This window comes from Mytilus edulis, chromosome 2 (assembly GCF_963676685.1).
Source record: "Mytilus edulis chromosome 2, xbMytEdul2.2, whole genome shotgun sequence".
Taxonomy (NCBI): Eukaryota; Metazoa; Mollusca; class Bivalvia; order Mytilida; family Mytilidae; genus Mytilus; species Mytilus edulis.
The window spans coordinates 2,276,462-2,302,560 of NC_092345.1; the positions used below are offsets into that span (position 1 = coordinate 2,276,462).

General features: G+C 31.9%; 1 protein-coding gene across 1 annotated transcript in view; it reads left to right on the forward strand.

Moving 5' to 3' along the window:
- LOC139510403 (uncharacterized) overlaps positions 1–26,099 on the forward strand; it is a 97,010-nt gene that overhangs the window by 68,593 nt on the left and 2,318 nt on the right. The window contains exon 11 of the mRNA XM_071296986.1: positions 21,626–21,733. Coding sequence (XP_071153087.1) covers positions 21,626–21,733 — 108 coding nt within the window. The remainder of the gene's footprint in view (positions 1–21,625; positions 21,734–26,099) is intronic.

Sequence of the window (26,099 nt, forward strand, 5' to 3'; positions counted from 1 at the left end):
TTTTCGCAAATTTTTGTAATTTTACAAAACTCTTCTCCTCTGAAACTACTGAGACAAATGCAACCAAACTTAGTTACAATCATCATTAGGGTATGTAGTTTTAAATAAATGTGTCCGATTATCCCGCAAGCCAACTAACATAGACGACATTGATTAAACGAAAACATAGTGGTAAAATGCAGCTTCTGGCTAATATCTCTGAAACTAAAGCAATTACAGCAAATTGTACATTAAGTAAAATCGTTAGTCAGGTTAAGGTTAAGATAAAGGATACAACAGATACAGTTAAGTCGGCCTCATATCTTGACTTACATCTAGAAATTGACAATGAGGGTAGGTTGAAAATTAAACTTTACGACAAAAGAGATGATTTCAGCTTTCAATTTTCCATTTCCAAGTAGCAACATTCCAGCATCACCTGCATACGGGGTATATATCTCCCAATAGATACGATATTCCCGTGCTTGCATTTCCTATCATAATTTTCTTGATAGAGGTTTGCTGCTCACAAGAAAGCTATTGAACCAATTTTACGGACGCAATCACGAGTTGGTTGACCGTTATGGAATAACCGTTTCACAAATGAAAGCGGATATGTTCCTTACGTCGTAACTACAATCCGCTTTCCCTTTCATGAATGTGACCTACCGAATTAGACTATTTACCGGATTTGTTATAACATGTGCAATACGACGGGTGCAACATGTGGAGCAGGATCTGCTTACCCGTCCAGATTACTTGAGATCACCCTAGTTTTTGGTGGGGTTCATGTTGCTTATTCTTCAGTTTTTCTATGCTGTGTCATGTGTACTGTTATTTGTCTGTTCGTCTTTTTCATTTTTTGCCATGGCATTGTCAGTTTATTTTCGATTTATGAGTTGGACTGTCCATTTGGTCCCTCTTTTGTGATATTTTATGTCACATTCATGATGGGGATTGTAGTTACGACGTAAGGAACATATCCGATATCATTTGTGAAACGGTTATTCCATAACGGTCAACCAACTGGTGATGGCGTCCGTAAAATTTACGAAGGGATGATTTCAACTTCACCATTTGAAACTCTTGGTTTAATAGCTTCCTTGTAAGAAGCAGCCCTCTATCAAGCAAATCATGATAGGAAATGCAAGCACGGGAATATTGTATCAATTGGGAGATATATCAATTGTTTATAAAACAAAATATCAGGTGAACGACACATGCTCCTTGGAGCTTTTAGTTTAATTAAAGACTTGTATTATATTTGCCTTCATTTTATATATCCGTCCATTCTATTTTGACGCATCAAAATTGAAGAATCTTTTCTACATTGATACTTTTTAAAATTTGTTTTGCATGCACACGTCTAAAATCTGCGGTTTTTACCTCGAGGAAATTCGACAAAGACTCAATTTTAGAATGAATGATCATCGATATAATGTAAAGGATCCTAATAACAACAAATTGCTCTATAAACATTTCAATCAACCTAATTATTCTATTGTTTCAATGAAATATAAAAAAAAGAAGATGTGGTATGATTGCCAATGAGACAACTGTCAACAAGAGACCAAAATGACACAGACATTAACAACAATAGGTCATCGTAAGGCCTTCAACAATTAGCAAAGCCCATACCGCATAGTCAGCTATAAAAGGCAATGTAAAACAGTTTAAACGAGAAAACTAACGGCCTTATTTATATAAAAGAATGAACGAAAAACAAATATGTCACACATAAAGAAACGACAACCACTGAATTATAGGCTCCTGACTTGGGACAGGCACATACATAAATAATGTGGCGGGGTTAAAAATGTTCGGATTATAGAGAAAATATATCATTCAACAAATGACCACATATTGAGTACACGATATCGTTCACAAATAGAAGACTTTTGATAAGAGAGTTGGGAACAGCCATTCCCTATGGATGCAATGACAAAATTGAATGTGTAGGTATTTTTTCTAGTCCCAGGTGTTGAACTGTCAATACATTACACTTATTTTATACTTCTTCTAGACGAAATAGAAGTCAAGGTCACAGAAAATATATACCACCTGCTGTGCACACCGTGACAATTGATAGTCTGTTAACGTCTGTCCAAAGACCTTTAGGAATTCATCATATCAGAACTAAATTATACTTCATTCCATTGTCAAAACTTTCTTTACTATTTCAAAAGGACCAAAATACTTCCGTGTCTGATTCTCGTTCTGTTTTGTATAGATTAGTTGCAATAATCATGGACATAGCTAACCGTAGACTATTCAAACCCGTATTATCCAATAATGAGGGAAAACGTTATTTTTAAAGGTAGAATTCGCTAATAAAGGTTTAGATGCTGTAAATATTAGCAATACTTTCCATCCAAAATCTGTACAAAAAACTATACCTGATTACCTCAAAATTGAAACTACACCTGTTATTTCTTATACTTACACCAAGTCTATTGCATCCAAGATTTTCCACCACAAGAGGCCTTTGACCTCAAAGATGTGAAATCCAAACCCTAGGATTGTTCATGTTCATCGTCACAATTTTAGTCTAGCTGGTCATTTGATTTTAAGCATATTTTGTTCATTAAGATATTAAAAGGATTTAGCAACAGGCACAGCCTATAAAAGCTCTCTCAATAATACATGTACAAGGTATTATTCAATTATAACAACTGTATTTAAAATAACGCAATAAAGTGGAACATGCATGCTACTTGTGGGCACACACGAGCAAATATATGTTAACAGTGTTACTTACTAAATGCAAAGTACATTTAAATATATAGGCAATTAATCATCAGTTATTTAAAGTACCTTGAAACTACGTTCAAACAGATGATTGCGTTGGATAAAAACCACAATTTTATACGTGTGCATGTAAAACAAATTTCGTCGTAGAAGGGTCTAAATACAGTACAAACACCATTTTCCAAAAGACCAAAAAAGTGAAAAAGTATATTTAAACAAAACGCATTTGACTAACAGGTCGAACAACTGATGTTCATTTTTTTTTACATAAATAAGGCCGTTAGTTTTCTCGTTTGAATTGTTTTACATTGTCTTATCGGCGCCTATTATAGCTGACTTTGCGGTATGGGCTTTGCTCATTGTTGAAGGCCGTACGGTGACCTATAGTTGTTAATGTCTGTGTCATTTTGGTCTTTTGTGAATAGTTGTCTCATTGGCAATCATACCACATCTTCTTTTTTTATATATTCTGTAACCCTGCTGACTGCCATTGGCGATTGCCAAATAAAATTGATCACAAGATATATCAAAAGGGATCTTAATATAAATTTAATACTAAACAGAAAAAAGTTAACTTGTGGTCACGATGTTATGCCACAAACATAACGTGTCAATATTTTTGTGTACACCAGATCCGGATTTCGACAATAAATGTCTCTTCAGTGATGTTAGGGATCGAATATATATGGCTTGAAAGAGATACTAAGCTTGTTTAGCGGAATAAATGAATTTATCTTGGAGCGTAGGAGAAAAAAATAAAAAATAAAACTAAATGAAGCAAACATTTTCAAAAAAATGTTGAGTGTCACTGCTATATTTCTGAACAGATTTAAAAGTAGCAATATCCATATCATTTGAAAATAATGACTTATATTAAGTTTCCTTATCCCATAGTTGAAAGGTTTAAATACATCATCAGTCCTATAAAACTTATCCAGTCCACTTCGTAATATACCAAAACTTGCTGACTTTTGTAAACTCGAAAGAAGACTATTCCAAAGTTTTATAGCGGAAGGAATGAAACTATTAAAATAAGAGCTAGTTCTAGCAAGAGGCGGGTGAAAAGTATTATTTTCATCCCTCAAAGTATAAGGGATTTGTCTGGGAAGATATGACTGAACTAACTCATATAAGTATGTAAGTGTCATCCCATTTAATATTTTATAGAAAAGTATAAGCTTATGTTTATTACGTCTATTCTCCAGAGTTTCTAAACCTAATGCAATATAAAGTTTTTGTCTGGAGGAATTACGTCGTAATCCTGTAATAATTCTAGCAGCTTCTGTCTGAATATTTTCAAGAAGCTCAGTCTCATGCTGGGAGCAATTGGCCCAAACAACATCACCATATTATAATATAGGTCTAATAAAAGCATAATAAATACGTATAAGTGAGGTCCTACCTAATAAATGTTTAACTTGACTAAGCACAGATAGACGAGAGCATATTATTTTAAAAATAATATCAATATGCGTGTTCCATGAAGCTGACGACTGAAAAGTTATCCCAAGATGACAGTGAATATTTATTTTCTCAACCTCTTCGTCATCTATCCCAAAAAAGACAGGTGGATGCTCCCTTTCCCTTCCAGTAAATACAATATTTTTAGTTTTTTAGAGTTAAATTAAACAGCCAATGGTTTTGCCCAATTGGAGATAACACCCAAGTCATCAGTCAAAGAAGCAGCTGCTACAGCATGATCATCATCTACTATGACAAATAAAGAGGTGTCATCTGCAAAACGTCTAATATCATTAGCAATGTCATTTATATAAATAAGAAACAGAAAGGGTTCCAAAACTGATCACTGGGGAACACCTGCATGTATACTTCTTAGAGTTGACGAAAAGCCTTCTGAAACTACCTTTTGTTGACGATCCGAAAGATAACTTTCTATCCAAAATAAGCTGGTTATTTAAGCCAGATTGTTTAAGTTTCAATAAAAGAGGGACGAAAGATACCAAAGGGACAGTCAAACTCATAAATCTAAAACAAACTGACAACGCCATGGCTAAAAATAAAAAAGACAAACAGAAAAACAATAGTACACACGACACAACAGTCCTTTATATAAATAAAAGTCCTTTATGACAAACTTTATAGATAGCTCTAGATACATCACAAAATACAAACCTTACATCCCTACCATTATCCATATTACTACTAGTTTTATGATATATTTCGATTAACTGATTAACAGCTGATTCACCTGGTTGAAATCCAGATTGAAGCTTTGACAAAAGGTTATTACTCCTCATATAAATATACAAATGTTTAAATAAAACTTTTTCCATAATCTTACAAACAATACTAGTAACAGATATTGGACGATAGTTTAGAACAGAATGTGGACTACCTTTCCCCTTAATATTATGATTAACATGTGTAATTTCCCTAACAGTGGAACCTGTTTAACTGATAGAGACATATTAAATAACTTAGTTAATGGTTTAGAAACAAAGCTAGCAACCTCTTTTAAAATTCTAGGACTGATTCCGTCAGGTCCAGCTGGTTTATTAACATTTAAAATTTTTAACTGGTCAAAAACTTCTTTCTCAGTGATGACAAATTTGTTTAAAAGACATGGAGGAGGCTCATAATAACAGGAATTTCTGGTTCCATATCAATATTAGTTATATCAGCAAAATGATTGTTCAGGATCTCTGATTTGTCCAATGGAGTAATAAAAATTTGACCATCATGTTCCAAAAAAGGGTGAATCTCTGTTTTTAATAAAATTGATACAGATTTGGCAATGCGCCACTAGTTACCAGGAGGAATATTATTGTCAATAAGTTGTGATGTCAGTTTTCACTTATAATCAATTTTTGCCTTTCTAACTAAACTGATATTTCATTACGAATTTCTCTAAAACATTTTCACTGATCTGAATTATTTGAAGTTTTCGCTTTGTGTTGAATTATATTACGATGTCTTATCTCGTTTCTTATCAAGTTGTTCATAAATGGTTTATCATTTGGTCTAACTGTAATAGTTTAAGAAGGTATATATCTATTGACAGTACTTTCAAATGTTTTGACAAAGTTCATATAACATCAATTATATTATTTGAATTAAAAACAATATCATCCCAGTCAGTATCATTCAACTAGTTTTTAAGATCTTCATAATCTGCACGCTTAAAATCTCGAATTTGTCCAGCTGGTTATGTTATTACTGGTGACCTTGGCATCGTTCCCCAGCCCATCAACTGGAAAAAGAACTTCAAGTTACTGATGGACGCAGTTGAGGACTATGCAAGAAAATGGGTAAAGCGCGAACCAGATGAACTAGAACTGGACACTTTGTAAATGGATTAAAGCTATTCGATCATACATTCAGAAGCGAATTCAAAAACTATGATGCAATATGAGTACAAGAGTTACTTACCCTTTCAAGAATCCGGATGTTGTGGATGCGTTATCCTCTTTGCATGACAAATATGTCGTTGGTCCAGCAGATAAAGCCTCCAATAATATTGTCTCCATATGTCAAAACCATTATTTGCAATGTCTCACAACAGAGCTTGGAATAAATAAAACTACTGGTAACCTTACATATTCTTTAACATCATTACCAAGGACGAAATGTGGTATCAACATCAAAGAAAACGAAGAAAATTTACCATCATTAATCTGGATTCCTAAATTACACAAAACTCCATATGAAGAACGATACATAGCTGGGTCTTCAAAATATTCGACTAAACATCTTTCTAAAGTACTATTCCTTCAACAGTTATTGTTGGGCTTTGAAAATATTTTCACGAGATATATTCAACCAGTGGTGTTAAGATGTGGATTCTCAAAACATTTTCTACGCTTTACTATTCTATTATCCATGCTCAGTTGAAAGATCGACTTCCCCATCTCATTAAACAGAGCTTTTTGTATAAAAATGGGAATCGTAGATACAAATTTCTCGTTTTGGGTTGCAATAATTCATAATTTGTGAAGAACCACACTGAATCTACCAGAAAATATACTGAAGATGATATTATCAAAATGCTGGACTTTTTTTTATCGACAATACATTTCAACATACAGTCGGTATATCAATAATAACTTATTGTGCACCCATACTGGCCAATTTGCTTTGTACTCGTATGAAGCAGAATTCATTCAAAACCTTCTATAAGACAAAAAGAAAAAGCACCTTGCGAAATTCTTCAATTTTTCTTTCCGATATGTTGATGATGTTTTCTAAATTGAAGTAAATTATGCTTTGGCTAACTCTGGTGTGTCTATTTTTTGGTGTTGGATTATGTTGGTTTATGTAATGTATCCGGGGTTTTTTTCTGTAATTAGTTAATACTTCAGTTTTATATATTTTATATCTATTATATAGTCATTTTATAAAATTTACTGTTTGCAAAAGTATAAATTATTCTAAATAATTCTGATGTTCTTATTCCAAGCAGACAAACCTAGCCGTATTGGGCACAATTTTTTTTAACTTTTGGTCCTCAGTGCTGTTCAACTTTGTACTTGTTTTGGCTTTCAAACTTTTTGTATCTGGGCGTCACTAGTTAGTCTTGTGTGGAAAAACGCACTTCTGGCGTATTAAATTTTAAACCTTGTGCCTTTTGTCAGCTATTATTCGTGTGTTTCTTTGTCCAATATGTTCTCCTATTTATTTGTATTGTAGTCCTGTAATGTTATGTTGTCATTTTAATGTTACTTTAACATTGCCATTAAAGCGGGAGGTTTGGCATACCACAAAACTAGGTTCAATCCACAATTTTTTTTATTTTTTTTAAATGTTTCTTTGTCCAATATGTTCTCTTATTTATTTGTATTGTAGTCCTGTAATGTTATGTTGTCATTTTAATGTTACTTTAACATTGCCATTAAAGCGGGAGTTTTGGCATACCACAAAACTAGGTTCAATCCACAATCTTTTATATTTTTTTTAAATGTCCTGTACCAAGTCAGAATTATGGCCATTGTTATATTAAAGTTCGTTTCTAATGTGTGTTATATTTTAACGTTGTGTTTCTGTTGTGTCATTTGTTTCCTCTTATATTTGAGAGTGAATTCGCATTGCTATAAGACGTATCACGGTACTTTTCTATCCCGAATTCCTGTATTTAGTTTTGATGTTATATTTGTTCTCATCGGATTTTGTCTAATGATTATTTCGTTTCTGTGTGTGTTACATTTTAATATATTGTCATTGTTCTCCTCTTATATTTAATGCGTTTCCTTCAGTTTTAGTTTGTAACCCGGATTTGGTTTTTTTCTATTGATTTATGAGTTTTGAACAGTTGTATACTACTGTTGCCTTTATTTCTCCTATGTAATCATAGGTTTCAATGTTGTTTTCATTTATTTAGACTTGTGTACATTTTTTCATTTGGGTTTATATTATATTCATATAATTTGATCATCCTATTTAGACTCTTCAAAATTGGAGAGTCTATCCTAAATTGAAGTAAATTATGTTGCCTTCAAAATTCCTTTTCGATTCCTAACATCACCAAAGAGACATTAACTGTCGAAATCTGGAAATGGTGTACCAATTATTGTACCTCATGTTTGCAGTACCCCTAATTTTCCTCAAGCTAATTTATTTTTCTGATTGGAATAAAATTGATACTTTAGGTCCATTTTGTTTCATCTTCTGGTACGTTTATTTTGGCAATAGCCATGGCAGTACTCACTACAAACCATTAAAGTCTGAAATGGCCTATATCTGTACTCGACTGTACTGATTTTTACTCGACCAGTCTAAATTGGTCTGACTTTTACTTAATATTACTCGACCCTAGTCTGAACCATACTCGACCGTACTGAATCGTACTTGACCCTTATCTTTACTGTTGAAAATAGTCTGAACTATTACTCGACCAGTCTGAAACAGTCTTAACCCATTCTCGACCTGTTCTCGACCTATTTTTCCAGTCTAAACCATACTTGACCAAAGGTCTGAACAATACTCGACCAGTCTGAACCATACTAGACCAAATAACCACTACTTTTTTAACTGTCAAAATAAATTTCTTTTTAAGTGACATATATAACAACAGCCAACAAAATTTATAAATTGTTAAACCTTATATTAGAATTATTTAATATTATATTTAGGATAAACAAAAATATATTATATATAATTTATATCAAAAAGGAATAAAATTAAATAAATAAATAAAATTGATTAGTAGTGAAATATAAAGTATAACCTCTGCTTTGGGCAAACTCATAAATAAGATCACACCTGGTCAGAGGTATTAAATTCTAAATAACATATATCTTCAAAATTGCAACATCCTGTTTAACTTAAATAACAAGGCCTTTCGAATATACTAGATAAGTAATACGCGAATTTAAGAAAATATGTCTTCCTTTTTACCTGTAAAACACACATGTACTGAGGTAATAAGACCATATTAAAGTGCTTTGTGTATGACATGTCTTTAATTTGACAAAAGTTACTTAAACTAATTTAAATATTTTTTTACTGTTACTTTAGAACATAATTCCTTTTTTAAAAAGGTTATCAAGGATTGCTATGGAAATTCTATTATCATGATTATATTAAATTTTTGGTTTAATAAAACAAAACAATTAAGGTCTTTTTTTTTTAATTTATTAAGTTGTTTCATATACTATAATATATATATATTAATATAAAAAACACACATTCACTGCATTATTAACTAAACTCAACTGGCACCATAAATCTATACTAGGCTTAAGTTAATGGTGAAAATAGTCTAGTTACCATAAAATACTTCCGAAATATTCATAAAATTTTGAATAATATTGAAAATATTAGTCACAATTCATTTTTTAGATTATTTGATCAGCTTGTTTTATTTATATTTTAAAGTTGATATATATTATTATGAAAGTGTTGATTAATATTGTGTTGAAGTTATATTATGATTGATTATTGTGAAATTTTAATACTATATTGAATACATTTTTAATTTCATTTTTATTAAAAATATTTCCTAAATTGATAAAATTCAGTTGATAAATGCAAAGAATAGGTCTTGGTTGGTTAAGATTTGGTCGAGTATGGTTCAGACTAGGTCGAGTACGGTTCAGACTAGGTCGAGTACGGTTCAGACTAAGTCGAGGACGGTTCAGACTAGGTCGAGTATGGTTCAGACTAGGTCGAGTATGGTTCAGACTCGTATAAAATGGTTAACTACTGGTCAAGTACAAATTCAGACTGTTAAGTATGGTTCAGACTACAGTCGAGTACTATCAAGTAAATTTCAGACCAATTCAGACTGGTCGAGTAAAAATCAGTACAGTCGAGTACAGATATAGGCCATTTCAGACTTTTATTGGCTTGTAGTGCTAGTGTTACTGAACACTCGTTGTTTGGGCTGTTAGTTAACAGTAAAATCACAAAAATACTGAATTCCGAGGAAAATTAAAAAAGGAAAGTCCCTAATCAAGTGACAAAATCAAATAATAAAACACATCAAACGAATGGACAACAACTGTCATATTCCTGACTTGGAACAGGCATTTTCAAATGTAGAAAAAGGTGGATTGAACCTGGTTTTATAGCGCTATACCTCTTACTTGTATGACACCAAACTCAGTTATATTTACAACCATGCTTGAACAAAACAGACATAAAAGGACATACTGTCAAAGTATTGATACAGCAGTCATCACTGTGTCACAATCTCAATTAGAGCAAAAACAAACAAATATTTAACAACGAAAATCTATCAAATTTTACAACCACATTAATTGCTTACTTATATATGCATTTTAATTCAACCCATAAAGGATTGAAATATGTGAAGTCCTTTTCATTCACATCAACTCTAGTGTAAAGTCGCATTTTTAACTTTAGAATGTAAAAATATAAAATAATTTTGTCGTTCAAAATATTTTCAAAATTATAATTTTACATGGGGAATGGTGGTATACAGGGTAGAAAAATCAAAAGTTTTGTTAGAACTAATTTCAGAGAAAAAAAACCGAGATTTTAAATAATCCAAAAGTTCTTTTAAGAACCCACATATGGTTCAGACAACTTCGCGTTTTGTTAAAATATACTTTTGACTTGTTTTTGTTCTATAGAAAATGTTGTTTGTGCTGTGAATATTTTTCAGGTTTTGGGTTCTGCGGTAAGACATGACGAGACATGTTGAAAAAATTCTTTTATAAAGGAAGGATCATTTTCAATAAGACGCCATTGTTTGTTTACAATAGATGAAACAAACGGAATCTATTTGTCTAGGCCGTCCTTTTTTTGTATTCAAGTAGGTTTGTTCCTTCTTTCCTTTTGCTTTACCGAAAGATTCTTAAATGTTTTTGTTTTAACAACCTCTTGATTTAAGTTGTTTTCTGAGTTGTCCTAAACGGCGGTTTAATTTTGATTCCGATAAGCAATCCGGCATTAAGCTGATAGCTTGACTGTAAGGAAGGCTTCAGAAACTGTTTTATTTTGGAAACAACTCATCGGTGAGAGAAATAGGTGCTTGTCAATTAATTAAGTGTGCATGTCGGTTTTCCTGATTTCTATTTTTGAAGTTATAGTGGTGTCGAGAAAGTCAATTTTCTCATTTGAAAATTCAGATATGAACTTTATGGATTGATGAAAGTTATTATAAACTGAGATATAACGGAGCCAAAAACAAGGGTTTTCATAGCACACTTCAAAAGGATTCCCAATGAAAAAATGTTGACAAAAAAGGTGCTAATTTGGTTCCAACACTGGTACCCTGTAATGCTGGTTGTTGAATACAAAATTGTTGTTGTCGAGCACTAGATACAGCCACTGACCCAAACAGTCGGTTTGGGAATTTTTTTCTTTACGATTGTTCCATGCAACAACTCCTACTTTCTTTGGAATGTGAGTGCATAAATAACACACATCCATCGTTACCAAAATTGTGTTTTTTGGTGAGAGATTTAATGAATCCATTTTTCTTCAATTAATCTGTTGTATCTTGACAGATGGATGAGATTGTTCGTACATGTTATCTAAAATAGTACTAAACGAAAATTCATATATTTTTGGTTAGGTGGTCTTTGCCTGGTACTATCGGTCTTCCCGGTATCCCTTCTTTGTGATGTTTTGAGAGCAAGTAAAGTCGACAGGCATTGTTGCTTTCATCAGAGTGTAGACAGTCGTACATGTCGTCTTCTATAAGTTTTTGATATTAATATCTGAAAGGAACTCATTTATTTGGTTGCTAACTTCTTTTGAAGGATTACATTCTTATTGTTTGTTATGTTTTATGTTTAGAGAGCGGACGATTCCCTTCTTCAAAGTAGTCGGTTTTGTTCATTACAACAACTGCACTTCCTTTGTCTGCTTGTTTAATAATAAAATCATCTCGGCTTTTCAAATTGTTCATAGCTTGGCTTTCTGGGAGAAATTCTTTATGCGTTTGCCACTTTAGTTTTAATAGATGATATAAATGTTTCTATGTCATATACCTACAAAGAGTTATTTTCCTTCAGAACGACAGGTTATTATTTTAATGAAATTAACCCGGACGATACCCTTTTTCAATGATATATGCTTCAAGGCATAAAATAATGACCTGCATAAGGTCATTATTTCCTTGATTAAAATGCAACTCGTTTCATAGCTATCGGGTGTTGTTGCTAATTGGTTGGTTGTTTCTTTTTGTTGGGGTATTTTATTTATTTATTTTTTTATTTTTTTGGGGGGGGGGTATACAGACACAATTCTCAATGCTCTTCAACTTCGTACTCTATTTGCCCTTTTTAACTCTCTTTTTATTCCAGATTCACTGATGAGTATTTTGTAGACATAACGCGCGTCTTGCGCAAATACAAAATTTCTATCCTGGTATCTATATTTAGTTTATTTACAACCACAGGGTCGATTCCACTGCTGGTGGAGTTTTAATTCTCCGAGGGAGTCACCAGCCCAGGAGTCATCACTTCATTGATACAGTCATAATTATTAATTAAATGTTTATAAAACGTTGAATGTTTGACATAATTAGGCTTTTCTACCTTAGGAAAGATTTTCTTAGCTGTATTTAGCAAAACTTTGAGGAACTTTCGGTCTTCAATGCTCTTCAATTTTGTACTTTATTTGTTGTATTTTCTGTTTTGATAAACTTCTTAGTGTGTTAAAATAAATTATTTGTTCCATGATTTTATCGGTAAATAGATATCAAAAGGATTACACAAAAGGTATGTGTAATGCGGGTCGCCTGCAAGAATGATATATAATGTCTAAAAATAGCAACAAGCAACGTCTAATCTATTTAGATGTGGATCAGCGTTTGAAAATAAACTGATTCAGTTACTTAATATAAGTGTCTAAGAATATAACTTAAACAAAGTAAGTTCTATTAGATTTTAAATAGAAAAAAAAATGCTTCATCACGCCTGTATATCTACCAAGGCAAAATCGCATGCATGACAACAAAACATCTTTATAGTTTTATCTACACAAAAAAAAATATTTATTGATATTCGATAAATTGTTTGATTTCAAGATTATTATTTTGATTTGTTTTTCAATGGGTTCAAGAGTTCGTAGCTGGTGCATCCAAAATCTCTTTCGCTTTGTCACATAACGTAGTATTGACATATCGCAATTGGATACGATCTGGTCTTAAGTGTTCTGGTTTTTTTAGACTCTCCTGTATTGATGGTTAACAAATATAGTCAGTATGTCTTAGTACTTATCGAACATGGTGTAAGTATGAACCATCGCCCATCATAAAGAAAATAAGCCATTTAAAGATGGAAGCAACCTTTTAAGTTGCATGAACAATCCAGCTACTGGAAGTAATCACAATCATGGATGCACTATCATGATCACATTCCGAAATGGACTGGGAAGCAATAGACTTGGTGACCGCTTGGAAATCTTTCCAACAACATACATAATTTTGGTGCAAAAATTCATTAGAAGTACTTGACTAATTGCATGCTTTTTTTGGTAATTTGTCTACCCTATATATCACTTTGCCTCATATTCTTATTAGGAAAATATTCACACACCTAATTAAATGTTCATTTGAAAATTCAGAATACGAATAAATATGTTTAAACCATTCAAGGTCATTTTTTAGTAATTCAGCAAAGACCTGTCGAAACAAAATCTGATACAAAAATTTAATAATACTTTTAGATATTCACTGGTGGTAAGCGGATGGTCGTAACTAAAAGTTACGACCATCTGAATATGGGAGACAACTCTAGGGATAAGTTTTTCTTTTTTGATTTTCGTGCAGTAAAAGGTTCATTTGAGTCAAACCGCTTGTCTCATATACACATATCGTGAGTGCATTCTTATTGAAACCAAATTTGACACATAAAATCATTCCAATTTTCGTAAACTAGTCATTCAAAATTCGAGCATGATGGTCGTAACTTTAACTTGTGATGGTCGTAATGTCAACTATAGTATTTTGGATGATGGTCGTAACCGACACAAGATGGTCGTAACTTTGAAAGATGACTGTAACTCAAGTATTTAGAAGAACTTTTATCAAGCTATTTTAAAAGTACTGTGCACATGCATAACCATGTTAATAAACTCAGTTGTTATATAAAGTTTACTACAAAAAATATTATTTCATTTGTTACTCTGATAATGGTATGCAGAAATAAAGTTAGAGAATTATCAATCATACATACTATATACCAAATGACAATACGACTTCTCAAAATCCAGGCTAAGAATAAGATGAATGTTGTTCAATTCGATTACGGACCTACGAATTCTCGGATATGGTCTTGTCTCGATAACGATCCCCATAACATTATTTTGACTCCTTACTTATGCTCTTTTGATTTAAAGTATCAATTTTAAATTGTAGATTTTTCTTTTAAATTCCACCTAGTAGGTACATACTAGTTTTTAAAAAGTTTATCTTTTCAATACATGCAAAATATAAAGAAAATAAATCAGGATACTGTTATTTCATGTGATGTCAAATTTGTTAAAATCGCCTTTTCTTAATTCGTAACTTAGAATGATCATAACCAGAGCTGTGTGTTAAAATGAATTCTCCACTTTTGAGAATTTATATTGTTATTAAACTTAACAGCTTATAATTAGTTGCCTCTTGGTTGATTTTATACATTATATTTTAAGTAACAGTGACTGGTCATTTCATTTTGTATTGTTGTTTTTTTTTTTCGATTCGTTCCAATTTTCTTTCCTTTCGCACTTTACAGGTATCCCTCTCTTCACCTCTTTTAGTTTTTATCATTTAGTGAAATCAACTTCACAAATATATCATATAATATATTCATATAACAAAAGACACGTTTAAAAATATTGACTTGTCTCATTAGGTCCTATTTAATAAAGAGTTACGACCATCACAATTTTAAGTTACGACCATCCTGAACATTTTTGTTTTTTTAGTTACGACCATCATGCTCGAATTATTGAATAATCATTTTACGAAAATTGGAATGTTTTTATGTATCAAATTTTGTTTCAATATCAACGCACTGACGATTAGTATGTATGAGACAAGCGGTTTTTACTGAAACATTTTTTTACTGCACGAAAATCGGAAAAGAAAAATGTATCCCTAGAGTTGTCTCCCATCTTCGGATGGTCGTAACTTTAAGTTACGACCATCCGCTTACCACCAGTGGATATTTGGATGATATATTGGCCCTCAATAATGACGACTTCAGTATGTACATAAAAGACATTTATCCTGTTGAACTAACTTTAAATAAAGTTAATACTTACAATGAAAACTGCCTTTTCCTTGATCGTGCTCGTCGGAACTTAATGTATTTAATCTAGTGTTGTCAACCGGTAACCGGTTAACCGGTTAACCGTCGGAAGGACAGAATACCGAATATCAAAACGCTAACCGGATAACCGGCCCTTGTTTTCAATTTAAATAGATTCGATATAAATGTATGATGAAATCATTAAATAATTTGGTTCTATTTCAAAATTATCGTCGTGGTAATTAGTTTGACAGATCAATTGTTCAGTGTATTGATTGCTATTGTTAATCCATAAAAACATAAAATAAATTAGAACTATAAGACAACTTGTCTATCAGCTTTGGGCGAGATATTAAGTTAACATAAGACAATAACAATCAAAACCAAGGAGTAAACAAAGACGATACGAACTCCACTAAAAACCGGGAGTGAAATCAGGTGCTCCGGAAGGGTAAGCATTTCCTGCACCGTATACGGCACCCGTCGTTTTATCAGATATGATTTCTGACACAGTTTTGTCATATTGGCCAATCAGCTCATGACGGCGACCGTAAAATTTCTTGAGTGATGACCTTAATTTGATTGGTTCATATCCCTGTCTTAGCAACTTTTGAGGAAGCAGTATTCCTCGTTCAACAAAATCAACGTACTTTGAGCTAGCTCTAGAGTAATGCAATTGAGACACATATACTCCATATGCTTGTGCCGCTGTGATTTTGCTACACAGAAATGGAAAGTTGACTATAGGAAAATTAAAATCGTCGCGTTTGTCATAAATTTTTGTATTCAACCTAAATAGTATACGTATTTTGTTAAACACTTGTAAATTTAAATCAGTACTCCAAATAAATTGTAAAATTTAATTCATTTTTTTTTATCTAATATTGCGTATACATACATCTGAATGTGCAACCTCCTTCGTGTCAGGTTTTGTCATACTATTAACGAAATACAAACAAAAAATTGTGAAATGCCAATTGACGAGAATGTACATAATGTATACTTCATAGTACAGACTTGATAATTTCAAATTGAAACACTTCAAAATATTTTCTGAGACATCTAAAGAAAATGAAACATTCATCGGTCTCCGACATTTTCAATTCGATGAAATCAAGATGTTTTTTTATTTTTTTCAATTTGAAGATATTACAAATGCCATAGTAGATACGGTATATTGGATTATTAAAAGTCGAGGAATTCTCACAGACAAGCCTTATAATACCAAAGGATTAACTTCAATTCATTATATTATAAAAGCGTACATTTGTAGGGTACTACAAATAAAACCTTCTAACATCATTTGAACTACCGGTTAACCGGCTAATCGGTCGAACGATTATCCGAGTAACCGGTTAGACAAAACTGTACGATTTGACAACACTAATTTGATCTCTAAATTCAATAGGCTATAAACAAGACAAACACAGATATAGAGTTTCTCGCAGTTTTTTTCTCTTTTCTCTTGCGATACAATATTTTATTTTACTTTATTGTACAGATTTCTTCGATTCACACAACATATAGATATATAACATGTAACATTTCGTTTCTTTTCCTCGGCTAATACCTCCGCCTGTACGTACAATAAACATAGCAGCAACTGCATATATACCAATGTGGTCAACTTCAATTCGACGTAACTGCAAACACCTTCGATACTAATACATCTAAATGCCAAAGTTTATATAGTACCATTAAACCCCACCCTTAGAAACCGCCAAAACTTTCCTCGTGCCTTATGCACCAATCATCAAACTTTATAAATAGTACATACTTTTGCAGATACAGTATCAGAACTAGCTAAATCTTTGACAACAATTTGATATGTGAATCTCAATACAGAGGTTTACCCTTTATGTTTAAGTCAGCGGAGAGAGAAGACATAAAAAATGACGTCCCATAATGCTCTTAAACACTGACTATAAAGTTATTTCGAAAGTACTCGCGCAAAGGTTAAAAAAAAAAGGTATTACCGCAAATAAATGATTTCGATCAAAAAGGGTTAGTAAAAGGGCGCAATATTTTTCAAGGCAATAGATTATTACAAGATGCTATAGATTTTTGTTAATTAGAGAATGAGGAGGGGGCGATATTAATCTTGGATCAACAAAAAGTGTTTGATAGGGCGGAGTGGGAATGGATAGATTTTTGTTTATTGAAATTTGGGTTCTGGGAAAAATTTAGGAGTTGGATAAAAATGCTTTTTATAAACTCCAAGACGTGTATTCATACGAATGGGTTTACTTCTAGATTTGTAAGCATAACTCGCTCAAATTATTCGTCAAGGATACACAATAGCTCCGATGTTATATATTCTGCAAGCAGAACCAATTGCAGCATCAATTAGAAACAATCCTAATATAGAAGGAATACACCTTCCTACTTAAACTGGGGACTATATTGAAACAAAGCTAAATATTTTTGCTGACGATACTTAACCATTTAATAAAAGTGAGGAGTTTATCAAAGAAACATTTAAAACTTTAAAACTGTACGAAATTAAGGCAACAATACTATACAGCTGTTCGAAACTAATAAATCGATAGAAAAAACGTTTTAAAAAAATCCGGATTACAAACTGAAACTGAGGGAAACACATTAAATATAAGAGGAGAACAACGACACAACATTAAAATTTAACACAGAAACAAACTAAGCATTAGACAAAATCCGATGAGATATATAACTTCAAAACTACACACATGAATTTGGGATAGAAAAGTACCGTGACACGTCTTATAGTATTGTGAATTTACACTCAAATATAAGAGGAAACAAACGACACAACAGAAACACAACGTTAAAATGTAACACACACAGAAACGAACTATAATTTAACAATGGTCATATTCCTGACTTGGTACAGGACATTTTTTTAACGAAAAAATGGTGGGTTGAACCTGGTTTTGTGGCATGCCAAACCTCCCGTATAAATGGCAATGTTAAATATACCATTAAAATGACAACATAACATTACAGGACTACAATACAAAAGGAGAACATATTTGACAAAGAAAGACACGAAGAATAGCTAACAAAAGGCACCAGGTTTGATATTAAAATACGCCAGAAGTGCGTTTCGTCCACACAAGACTTACTAGTGACGCTCAGATACAAAAGTTCGAAAGCCAAACAAGTAAAAAGTTGATCAGCACTGAGGACCAAAAACTTCAAAAAAGTTGTGCAAAATACGGCTAGGGTTTTCTGCTTGGGATAAGAACATCCTTATTATTTGGAATAATTTATACTTTTGCAAACAATAAATTTTATAAAATGACTATTTAAAAGATGTACATGATAAAACTGTAGTATTAACTAATTACAGAAAAAAACGGATACATTATGTAAACCAACATATTCCAACACAAAAAAATAGACACACCAGAGTTAGTCAAGGCCTCAACGCTAAAAGTGACGTCCCATTTGAAATTGTTAAAAAGCACAAAAAAATGAGAAAACGCTTCAAGGGCTAAAATGAATATGATAAAGACTGTGTGTATGTATCTAGGTAGGTGGCGAAATAATAAAAAACAATATTTAACAAAATTAAATGGTCTAAGCGGCCTGTAAAAGCATTATGGGTACCCCATAAAATAAATAATATAAAAAGCTGTATGGAGGTTTGGAAATCAAGAGATCTCACATTTGCGGGAAAAAAATTAAAGTATTAAATCCTTTGTACTGTCTGTCATTGGATACGAAATTTAAATGAGAGGTATCCCAGATGTATACGAAAAACAAATAAATAATATTATATGGTCCTTTATATGGGACGGGAAAACAAACCAAATCGCAAGAACAGTGTGCTGTTTACCGAAAGAAAAAGGGGGGATAGGAATGATAAACTTAAGGAACTTTGTTAAATCAAAACAGTTGAAAAGTATGTACAGTATTGCCAACTCAAAAACACAAAAATGAAATGCAATAGGAAAATACTGGTTAACGTCACTATACGAAAAAAATGATACAGACTTTTTTATATGTTCTTGTTCGGACACTAGAGGTTATAGGCAAAAACAATTGTCTAAATATTATAAAGAACTTTTAATTTCCTGGACTGACTTACAGAAAACCCAAAAACTGTCACGAAAGAGGGCCTTTTAGAAGAAAAGATATTCGTCAATTGTAAATTCAAGTTCAAGGTGCATGCCTTATATTATGCAAATTTTGCCTCCATCGGAATAAAAAAAATAAAAGATATATTGGACTTAAACAATATAACCTTTAAAACTTCTTCTGATATTTTTAACAATCTGTCATTCTGATAGACCTATAAAAATAATAGATTATTGTCAATTTACAAAAAATGGAGTTATCATTAATGCCAAAAAATATGCCTTAAAGATATTATATACTTTTATGAGAATAATACAACTCCAAATAGTCAGTTAAAGTGGAATTTACATCTTGGGAACGAACTACCATGGGAATATGACAATAACAATCAAAACCAAGGAGTAAACAAAGACTCAAAAAAATCAAAGGACATTTACATCAACAGTTATAAATAATCAACACGAACTCCACTAAAAACCACCTGTTACATCAACCCTAAGCTGAGTATATTTGGGACACTTTGAATAAGAATTTAGCAAACAGTAAACTAAACAACTTCAACGGAAGTTACTTTATAATATAATTTACACGGAAGAAAAAATACAAAAAAATAATCTCTCAAACGGAAGGTGTCATTTTTGTAATGAAAAAGAATCACCACTTCATCTTTTTTATTTATTGTAAACTGGTGGAAGACGTTTGGCGGAAAATGTTTGAGACAATATTAGAATATTGTTCAAAAATTAGATATCGAAAAGTTACAAAAATCGGAAACGAGTATCACTTTTGGTGTTATGAATGCAGATGCATCTTATTCCCAAATTTTGAATACGGTGCTTCTAATCACAAAATGGGTTATTTGGAAAACTAGAAATATAAAAAAAATAACCAAAAAAAAGGGATAAGTAAATCGGGGATTTTAAATATGATAAAACATGAAATGCAATTTTTGCTAAAATATCTTAAACCAAATACGAACAAAGAAGCCTTTACTACTATGTGTGACATTTTTTGTATATAAATATATATGTTGCATGGTCAGTTCAGTGTATTGACCTCTTTAATACTGAATGAATAATCTTATGTACACTGCTCTCAACTCCCTACGTGTATTTTCTATTGTGTATGGAATTCATGTATATTATATAATTGTTACAAGACATGTTGTATCAACAAGTACATAGTATAAACAAATATTTACTCACCATATCTTTGAAATAAATCTTTTTTGGGGAAATAAAATCATCAATCCAACTTTTATGAATGAAGTACACATTCCCTTTCAGATAATTGTTAACCAGCCGCATGTGGTAAAACATCACTCGACCAGAAACTTAATGTAATAGAAATTAACATGACATAATTGATGTGCTATAACATTGAAACTGCTTAAACATACAGGTAGCTCTTGTGAGAAAAAAATACAGAGAGAATGAATAATTTATTCAAATAGTTATATATGGTGTGAGGTATAAAAACATAGATCGATAATAATTACATGTCCGTGTACATTTGTACAAGGATAGACGATATTTATAAAGATAGATGTTAATAATTTATAATGAGATTTTTTTTCTCATTTGCTTTTTCCCCGACAAATGATACTGTAAAAATCGGGGGCCCCTTAGTTGCATCCCTGGGCAACTTAGGGTTGATGTAACAGGTGATTATTAATAAAATATGTCTAAAATTAAAAAAAATTATTTAACTTTGCATTGTCAACAGCAGCCCACATTTATGAAACAAGTATTCTTCAATCCAATAAATAAGTTAAATTTAAAAACAAATAAAAATATAAGAAATAATTTGCGGGCCGACGGGTTCAAACAGCAATACTTTCAAAGAAGAGGGAACCGTACACTTTATAAACAGTTAACCAGATGACAATACGAGTACTGAAAATTAAGGATACAATAAGGCTTATATATAATTAGATGATCAAATTCGCTAATTGAACCGCCAGCTAGATTAAAGTTTTTTTAAGGACTGTTTTATTCCACTGTGGTAACTTGTTTTTATGATATGTGAGTGTGTTTTTCCCCTTGATCCTCTCCTTTTATCAGGCTTTATGTCACTAATTTCTTATCCATTTCATCGCATACATATGATTGAATTAAAAAGGATTTATGTGTATTTTTTATTTTCTCTTTTTGAACCTTTTATTTTAATAGATACAAGTTTCCTGGATTGACAGAATGGATTGATTTTTCTGGGAAGAAATATGATATTGGACATTTTCTTACTTTCTTACATGAAACAATCACAACCACAGCCAGCAGGTAATTTGTACGAGCTGTTTATATGTTGAAAGAGTAGTTTTGATATGATAATGCCAATGTCAATTATTTCAAACTTTTTTCTAACATTTTAGAAATTACTAACACTTCGGTAGATTAATGCATGTGTGTGTCCTTAATTTTAATTTTTTGAATACAAAACAAGACTACTTAAATCAATTCTGATGATTATTGGTTTGACTCCTTCTTAAAATTAAAATAAATGACTAGTGATGTTGAACAATTTATAATCATATCACATATTCTATAGAAAACTTAGCATATGCACACAATATGATGAAGTATTTTACTCATTATATGAATTGGAGGCGATTTTCTTGATCCACCAAAGCCAACTGTTGAAGAGTCAAGAATGTATAAAAACCGGGACAATTATTCACCGTCTATTAAAGTCTGATAAATAAAGTAAATATGAGTCATCATACGACCATTAACGATAAAATCCGTTCTCATTTAACGATTATTAAAATTAGAAACTCTCATATGCCACTTTTTTTTGGTATGCTGTATGCGGTTTTTTAATGGAGTTAATAAATAGCAGTTTTCAGTCTGTATGTTTGCATACCGACCTGGTGTATGTTCAAATTCCAAGGTGGCAGGTCTGTACACCTGCATACAAATCTAGTTTATGTAGAACCTTCAATTTTATTCATTTTGACATAGTTCAGGTCTGTATGACTGCAAACGAAACTGGTGTATGAAGACATAACTTATTATTTATTTTTACATTTTTTCTATTGGATTATAAAATGTTATTCAAGATACATGTTTAAATGGCAAATATGTATGCCTGAATGATTAGCATTTGATATGTAGTGACACTTCTCATTTATCCATGTATGCGTTATGTACCTTTATCAAAATAAGCAGATGGTGTACTATGCTTGCAAAATAAATATATCTACATCAAAGGCCGAATGACATGGGTGTAAGCAATTGCTAAAGAACTCCATTTCATTTTTAGCTAAAACACCCGGTTTGCAATAAACGTTTGTGAAAAGAAAATAATATTATAATTTAAATGTATAGGTATGTTTGTCAGCATATATAACGATTTATACACTTTTGAACATAGAAGTTTGAATGTTTACTGTCAGGACCTTTTTAGTTCACGATATTATTGCAAACAAAACTGGTGTATCGTTTGGCACAACTTTTTGGGATTTTTTGGGTCCTAAATGCTCTTCAACTTAGTGCTTGTTTGGCTTTATAACTATTTTGATCTGAGCGTCATTGATGAGTGTTATGTAGACGAAACTATTATTTACTTGTATATACCAGATCTGATTGCCTTCAAACCGACAAGTGTTCTATTGAATTATAAGTTTACATACATTTTAGAATTGGCAATCCAGGCTCCTGTTCAATAAGCTGTGATTTTACAATATGCAAATCGAATAGTGTAGGGTTAGTTAAATGATTTGCATTTTAACCAGCCATATGTTTCGTTCATATTTTAAATTATAAAACTATCATTTTTATCATGTTTATATTCAGTAACCGCAATTGATGAATATTAAAATTCGTAAATGACAAAATAAAATGCACACTTAATAGATACCTCAAAGTTTTAAGTCAGTGTGTATGCATCTCTACATGTGCTACAAAATTCAAAAAAGTTGTGTCAAATACGGCTAAGGTAATCTATTTCTGGGATAAGAAAATTCTTAGTTTTTCGAAAAATTCAAAGTTTTGTAAACAGGAAATTTATAAAAATGACCATATAAATGATATTCATGTCAACACCGAAATGTTAAAACGAAAAATTGCAGTGGTTATAGTAATGGGTGCAATCATCAGTTTTTTTCTATGACGTCACATTTTGAGGGACCATGCATAAGTGACCCTTAGTGGTGGACTGATTAATAAAGATACTTGTATAAAACTAGATATCACTGGAATCAGAATGTTCTCTAGTTTATAATGAAATAAAAATAATGTTTACTTTTAATATATTAAAAATATTCCATCCAATGAACATGGGAAAAAAAGGTCTAATTTGAACATAAAAAACTTGAAACCAGGTCATGTGCACATCCATGAAGCTATGATTCATGCACATTTTACATAATCAAAACTGTATGAAATTTGTAGGTTTTTACCCGGCCTTTCAAAAAAAATCTTGTTTCAGGGTACGGTTTCCTGCTCCGAAAAGAGCTACAGTGGCTGCAAATAAGTTTTCAATTTTCACTGCCAAAAAACAGGATGTTTACAGTGTTGTCTCCCCTCAAAACATGTAAAGCTAATATAATTTTTAAAACTATTTCAATCATTCAATCTGTTTTAATTGAAAGCTAATTAACTAATTTTTACAATCAAATACAAAAAAACATGATACTTTTTCAACAATTGAGTGAATAAACAGGGGTTTCCCTCCATGGTTATTTTTAGTCGGGGAATAACCCCTAGTTTTTTATACGAAACTGTTTATAGCACCCAATGCAATAGTAAAATTTGTGTACTGGCATATACACTGTACTTCAAATTAAAAATTAATCCCGAAAGATCTGATGCTATTTCTATTTGTTGTCTTTTTCTAATAAATATTTTTTTTCTTGATAAGGAGTTATATCCGTTCATCCTATTTCGACTCCTCAAAATCAAAGTGACAATCTGAAAGTGTTATATTTGTTATTCTCGTGGGATTTTGTCTATGTTTGTTACATTTTAGTGTTATGTCGTTGGTCTCCTCTTATATTTAATGCGTTTCCCTCGGTTTGAGTTTGTTACCCCGATTTTGTTTTTTGTCCAAGGATTTATGAGTTTTGAACAGCGGTATACTACTGCTGCCTTTATTTGTCACAAATTTGGTCTTTTGGAAATGTTGTTTGTGCTGTATTTAGACCCCTCTAACAAGAAATTTGTTTTGCATACACTCGTACAAATATTCCGGCTTTCATCCAATGCAATTAGGTTAAAACGTTGTTTCCAATTATGATTTGTATATATTTCATTTGGGCTTATATTATATTTGCTTCGGATTATACAATAAACTCATCATAGATACCAGGACTAATACATTCAATCTATTTTGCTCTTCAAAAATTAAGCCCCTTATCGTCGAAATCCGGAAATCGTGTTTGTGACTCATGTTTGCGGTTATCCATTTTTCCGCAAGTTTAATATTTTCTGCTTGGTATAAAGTGAATAACTAAGATCTATTTTGTTACATCTGGTTATCCGTTTATTTGACAATTACCATGGTAGTCAGCAGTGTTTAAGAACATCTTGTTATAAACTTTTTCACTTTTTTGGTCCTTTAGAAAATGTTTGCATAAAATTGAGAAAGGAAATGGGGAATGTGTCAAAGCGTCAACAACCCGACCATAGAGGCCACCAATGGGTCTTCAATATAGCGAGAATTCCCGCACCCGTAGGTGTCCTTCAGTTGGCCCCTAAAAAATATACTAGTACAGTGATAATGGACGTCATACTAAACTCCGAATTATACACAAGAAACTAAAATTAAAAATCATACATGACTACAGGGGCCAGAGGTACCTGACTTGGGACAGGCGCAAAATTGCAGCGGGGTTAAACATGTTTATGAGATCTCAACCCTCCCCCTATACCTCTAGCCAATGTAGAAAATTAAACGCATAACAATACGCACATTAAAAATCAGTTTAAGAGAAGTCCGAGTCCGATATCAAAAGATGTTACAAAAGAAAATAAATAAAATGACAATAATACATAAATAACAACAGACTACTAGCAGTAAACTAACATGCCAGCTCCAGACCTCAATTAAACTGATTGAAAGATTATGTCTTCATCATATGAATATCAGGCACAATCCCTCCCGTTAGGGGTTTGGTATCATACTATCATAAAATATATGAGAAGAACATAACCCGTGTCATGCCAACAACTGTTTTTTTTTAAATAAATGTGTTTAGTTCCGATGCAAAGACCCTATAAGTGAATCAATATTAACGCCAAAATATGCAATCTTTAATGACCTTACAACAGTATAGTAACTATATCCCTTCTTAATAAGTCTGTTTAAAGGTTTTGTAAGTTTGTGAGGTTAATACTGACATTTTTGTGCTTTGTAAAGAATATTACCATAAAAGATTGGATGTGAAATACCTGAACGTATAAGATGTCTGCATGTTGAGATATATTTACGAATTATTTCCTTATACCGGTGATAAAATTTAGTAAAAGTTTTGACCAGTTTGTGATATTGAAAACCCTGGTATAATAGTTTTTCAGTAATACATAAATTTCTCTTAATAAAATCTGATACGTTGTTACATACACGAGCGAATTGTACAAGTTGAGATATATAAACACCATAAGATGGTTACAAGGGAACGTCATCATCTTAAACTGGATAATTAAG